Consider the following 6,006-nt stretch of genomic DNA (forward strand, 5'->3'; position numbering starts at 1 on the left):
TCTGCCACAGCCTTTTTGGCGGATGCCTCGGCGGAGTCGGTGAGGTTTGCTGCTAAGGATGCGGCCCTCACCAATTCAGCTAGAAGGGCATTGTGGATGAAAGCCTGGGGAGGGGATAGAGCATCAAAAGCCAAGCTATGTTCTATAGCTTTTTCTGGGGAATACGTCTTTGGACCAGTATTAGATCCTGGAAAAGGCTGCCGATTAAAAAGAAGGGGTTTCCGGAAGAAATTAAAAAGAAGCCCTTTCGTTCCTTCAATTCCCAGACTAGACCCTATAGGGGCAGATGGAAGGCGGGTAGGTGGAGTTACCAGAAGGGGGGGGAAGGCAGAGGGTTCCTTCTTAACCCACAAAATAAACAGTCAGATAAACAATGACGCCAGAGTGGGGGGAAGACTAAGGAATTTTCTGTCCCGGTGGGAATCGGTCACCAAAAATCCGTGGGCCTTAGACATCATACGAGATGGCTACTGGATAGAATTCTCCTCAGCCCCTCCAAGAAAGTTCAGAATAACTTCACACAGCCCCAAAACTCTAGAAAAAAATCTGGCAAGGGGTCCTGCAGCTTATAGATTCAGGAGTGGTAATAGAAGTCCCCAGTTTGGAAAGAGGAAGGGGTTACTATTCCAGTTTACTTCTGGTGCAGAAACCAGACGGTACCTTCCGCACTATTATAAATTTAGGGACTAAACAAAGCTGTCACATACAGAAAGTTCAGGATGGAATCCATAACATCCATCATTCCCTTGATCAAGGCCGGAGACTTCATGATGTCCTAGGATCCTCGGAGCTGGAAACAACCAGCCTTACCAGAAACCTGATACGCAGATTTTCAGACCTAGGTTGGGTAATAAACCTAAAAAAATCAGGCATAATCCCTTCAACCAGAATGAAGTTTCTAGGAGTGATCCTGGACTTTTTTCCAGGTTACATCCCTCCCTCAGGAGAAAATAACATCCTTTTGTGGACAAAACAAAAAAGTTCCAAAGTCAGTCTCGGTGCTCCATACGCAGTGCAATGAGCCTCTTGGGTATGATGACTTGGTCTCAGGCTCATACCAGGGTTGTCCAGTCGTGGATCCTGAGAAATTAGGACAAAAGGCAGTGCTATCTAGAAAAAAGAATTCCCATTCCAACCCATGTAAAATCAGATTTAAACTGGTGGACGAAAAACAGAAACTTGCTAAGAGGGGTACCCTGGCTAAAAAATCCAGAGATACAAATATATACAGATGCAAGCGGCACAGGATGGGGAGCAAAGATAGGCTCGCTAAGCTACCAGGGCATTTTGTCGGACATCATGATAAAAAAAATGATCAAACCACAGAGAAATGAGGGCGATCTGGGAGGTGCTGAAGGCATCACAAGACAAGGTCTCCGGAAAACACCTGAAAATCTTTTCAGACAATGTAACAGCGGTCGCATATCTGAGACATCAAGGGGGCACAAGATCAACAAGCTTAAAAAAACTGGCGGAAAAAATATTCTTCTGGGCAGAAAGGAATGTTCTCTCCATCACAGCTATCCATTTAAAGGGTACAGAAAATATACAGGCAGACTCAGCAGGATGACCATAGATCCGGGAGAATGGGCCCTAAACTCAGATGTATTCCATCGGATCACCAGGAGATGGGGGATCCCCCAGATAGACCTGTTTGCGTCAAGAAAAAACACTAAAGTCCATCCTTTCTGCTCCCTAAGCCCAAGGGACAACCCTTGGGCATCGGATGCATTCTCAATCAGGTGGACTTGGATCTAGCCTATGCCTTTCCCCCTTGGCCGCTAATACCCAGAGTGCAGCAAAAAATAAGGTCGGACCCAGGGTTGTCCCATACTGGACAAAAAGAAATTGGTTCCCAGTACTAACAGAACTAGCTCTGGAAGAACCCTGGAGAATACCCCCACAGGAGAATATTATTTCTCAGGGCCCAATTCTTCACCAGAATCCAGGTCTGTTCAAATTATCAGCCTGGATCCTGAACGCGAGGTCCTAAAAAGCAGGGGGCTATCTGAGAAGGTTATAAATACCCTTAAATCTAGCAGGAAAGAAGTCACCTCTGCGATATATCTTAAAATATGGAAGAAATACTGTAGCTGTCTAGGCCAGAGCCCTCCGGTAAACTCTTCTCCAAATATTGAGAAAGTATTGGATTTTCTCCAACGAGGTTTATGTCTGGGCCTCAGACCAAGTACTTTTAAAGTACAGGTCTCGGCCTTGGGGGCTTGCTATGATACGGACCTAGCCAGTCATGGGTGGATAAGGAGGTTTATAAGAGCCGCCTCCAGGTTAAGGCCATCCCTAACCCCTAGGACGCCTCAATGGGACTTGAACTTGGTCCTGAGAAGTCTTACAAGATCACCATTTTCTCCTATTCAGGATATCTCTCTCAAACACCGATCATTAAAAGCGGCCTTCCTAGTGGCCATAACTTCAGCCAGATGACTGGGCGAAATCCAGGCACTGTCCTGCCGGGAACCATACCTCACTATCTTTCCAGACAGAATAGTTTTACGTCTGGATCCGGGTTTCCTGCCGAAGGTTGTGTCGGACTTCCATAGAGATCAGGAAATTGTCCTTCCATCCTTTCCCAAAGATTGTCCATCACATGATCAGTTCCAGCTCCTGGATGTTCGGGATACTATCATACAGTACCTTGATTCAACAAAGGAATTTAGGAAGGATGATATTCTTCTTGTTCAATACGCAGGTCCAAACAAGGGAAAAAAGGCATCCAAAGCCACCATTGGAAGATGGATCAGATCTACCATTATTTGTTGCTATCAGAAGTCGGGTCTAAACAGCCCCACAAATATAAAAGCCCACTCTACAAGAGCTATGGCTTCTTCATGGGCAGAAAAAGGGGGTGTAGAGCGGCCACCTGGTCGAGTATAAATACTTTTATCAAACATTACTGCATTAATGTTTCGGCTTCTGTGGACTTGGCCTTCGGTCAGAAGGTTCTGCAAGCAGTTGCCCACATTATTTAGTAATCTGGTAGCTCTCATAGTAGAGCCGTCATGGTGGACGAAATGGAAAAACTGTATTTAGACTTACCGGTAATTCTGTTTCCTTGAGTCCCCCCGAGATTTAAGGAGGGGTTGAGCATGAATTAATACTCAAAAAAAAAAAAAATAATAATAATATATGTATATATTACCTAAATTAAAGGGAACCTGTCACCGGGATTTTGGATATAGAGCTGAGGACATGGGTTGCTAGATGGCCGCTAGCACTTCGGCAATACCCAGTCCCCATAGCTCTGTGTGCTTTTATTGTGTCAAAAAAAAGATTTGATACATATGCAAATTAACCTGAGATGAGTCCTGTATGTGAGATGAGTCAGGGACAGGACTCATCTCAGGTTAATTTGCATATGTATCAAATCGTTGTTTTTTTTACACAATAAAAGCACACAGAGCTATGGGGACTGGGTATTGCGGATGTGCTAGTGGCCATCTAGCAACCCATGTCCTCAGCTCTATACACAAAATCCCGGTGACAGGTTCCCTTTAAGGCTGCACCCACTTGGTAATTTGGAAAGCACTGAGGGTGAGAGTGGGTGGTGGCCTTTTAAACGCTGTGTTCCTGCCCCTACAGAGGTCAAGGGTCAATCTCATAGTAGAGCCGTCATGGTGGACTCAAGGAAACAGTATTACCGGTAAGTCTAATTACGGTTTTTCCTATGCAGTAAACGCTGTAACAAAAAAAAAATCTAAACCGCCCGATTCGCCATTTTTAGTCACCTTTGTCCCCCCAAAAAATATGATCGGACTGTTCTATCAAGGGCCAGACGTTCCATAAAATATGGAACGCACGCAGCTTTTTTGGTGTTATTTTTTCGCGTGGTACTTTTTTATGGTATCGAAATCGAATCAAAATTTTGGTGCCGTGCGACCCTTCCACATTTTGCAGAACAGAACGTCTGGGCCATAATATAACAGACCTATCCTTGTCCGTAATGTGGACAAGAAGAGTACATATTCTATATTTTTGCGGATGCCGCAGAATGGACATACGGATATGGACAGCATGCGATGTGCTGTCCGCATCTTTTGCAGCCCTGTTTAAGTAAATGGGTTCGCATGCAACCTGCAAATAGTGCGGATTGGATGAGGACAAAAAATTAGTTTGTGTGCATGGGCCCTTACTTGCGCAACATTTTTGTGACTTTTTGCATTTTTACACTACTTATTCCAGTTTTGAAAGGCCCATTTCACACGACCGAGTTTTCCGTGAAGGTGCAATGCGTGACGTGAATGCATAGCACCCGCACTGAATCCTGACCCATTATATTTCTATGGGTCTGTGTACATAAGCGTTTTTTTCACACAGCAGTTGTGCGTTGCGTGAGAATTGCAGCATGTTCTAAATTCTGCGTTTTTCGCACAGCCCTGGCCCCATAGAAGTGATTGGGGCTTCAGTGATTTGCTTCTGGATGCAATGTGTTTTTTTTCCTGATGGTTGCTAGGAGATTTTGTTTGTAAACCTTCCGGCTTTTATCACACGCGTGAAAAGCAGAACGCTATCGCAGACAAAACTGACTGAACTTGCTTGCAACATGGTGCGAGTTTCACTGAACGAATCTGGAGCCAATCCGTATCATTCGTGTGAAAGAAGCCTTACACATGCCTCTCCTGGGCAAAGTAGAATCCAGCTATGTGATACTTCTATGTATACAGTATTTCACTTTGTTTATTACGTTTTTGTCAATAATATAAAGGTAATAACAGTAATGTATATTTTCCAACATGAGTAATAAAGTCTCCAGTTTTCTTATTACAGCACTAAAGTATCACTGAACTTTTAAGAAGCTAAATTGATATGTTGTAGAGACTTCTCAAAGGTTTTAATTGGTGGGGTCTGTGCTGAGAGCGAGGAGAGAGAAGCGTTGTGATTTTGTTTTTTTTGTTTTTAAATAATTATTTATTTGGTGCTATTATGTAACTTTTGTCTTTTCTATGTTTCCAGCCCAGGGTATCTACAAACGGAGAAGAAAATGAAAGCCAGAATTTGCACTCTCCAGACAATAAATCTCAAGATTCTGCCCCATTTTAGGTCATCCTCGTCATGTCATCTTCAACTTTATTTTTTATTTTTATTATACCCGTTCTGCCCTATAGCAGCCTCGTCATCTCAAAGCCCAAAGGGCTGCCAGCAAACAAAATGACACTAACCTTTGCCCCAGAAATGATGTGATTTTGTGTTAAAATGTGAACATTCCCTCTCACGCCTTCTCCTTTACAGCTAAATGTCCTCAACATAAAGCATAGCAGCACTTCATGGTGTTGTCCCATACAGTTTGAATGGAATTGGCTACATAATAAATGAAATGTCCCTGTCCCCAAGCATGTGCACGTTGCTGCCTTTCCACATTCGCAGTGTATAGTCCGAAGTATGACGTGTAGTTGTTCAGTACAGCTGCTTAATATTAGAAGGTCTGACAGAATTATTACAACCCTTTCCCTCCAGTTTGATCGGCTTGTTTATTGGTTTATGTTTTCTATTCCTTTTAAAGGTCCGTCATTGGAGGAGATGTAGGAAATTGCGAGATTTAATTTCTGGGTCTTTTAAATAAAGTATGTAAGGGTGCTGTTCATATTAGAAGTTACTTGTTCTGTGTTCGAATATCTTGGCTCTGCTGTCTCCTTAGTTCCTTACAGAGGTTATCCGCTTTTCTTTCTTTTTCTTTTTATGTTCCCTCCTTGATTACAGTAGCGGCTTTTTTATTAGTATTTATTACAGGTTACTTACGAGCGCTGCGCCCCTGGTCTTTATATGCTCCTTGCCCTTCTGGGATTTGTGTTTCGCACATTATGCAACGTGATCCAAGCCTGGTGACATGCCACAGCGCATGCGTGAGTGAATCTCTCGCCACAGCGCTATCAAGAGAAGACACTTTTACGCATGCACTAATGGTTGTAATCAGGCTAGGATCACGCGTACGGCACATGATGCTGGAAGTGCAAGGAGCATATAAGGACCGCTGGCCCGGTAAGCAACACTTAG

At 43.6% G+C, this 6,006-nt stretch overlaps 1 protein-coding gene across 5 annotated transcripts in view; it reads left to right on the top strand.

Annotated features, from left to right (window-relative positions):
• The window catches only part of TPD52L2 (TPD52 like 2), a 37,932-nt gene extending 32,592 nt beyond the window's left edge, over positions 1 to 5,340 (top strand). For all 5 annotated transcript variants that reach the window (XM_044296027.1, XM_044296026.1, XM_044296028.1 and 2 more), the window contains one exon: positions 4,969 to 5,340. In XM_044296027.1, coding sequence (XP_044151962.1) covers positions 4,969 to 5,055 — 87 coding nt within the window. In that variant the 3' untranslated portion in view covers positions 5,056 to 5,340. The remainder of the gene's footprint in view (positions 1 to 4,968) is intronic.
• Positions 5,341 to 6,006: the final 666 nt, after the last annotated feature.

The sequence above is a fragment of the Bufo gargarizans genome, chromosome 6 (genome assembly GCF_014858855.1).
Source record: "Bufo gargarizans isolate SCDJY-AF-19 chromosome 6, ASM1485885v1, whole genome shotgun sequence".
NCBI lineage: Eukaryota > Metazoa > Chordata > Amphibia > Anura > Bufonidae > Bufo > Bufo gargarizans.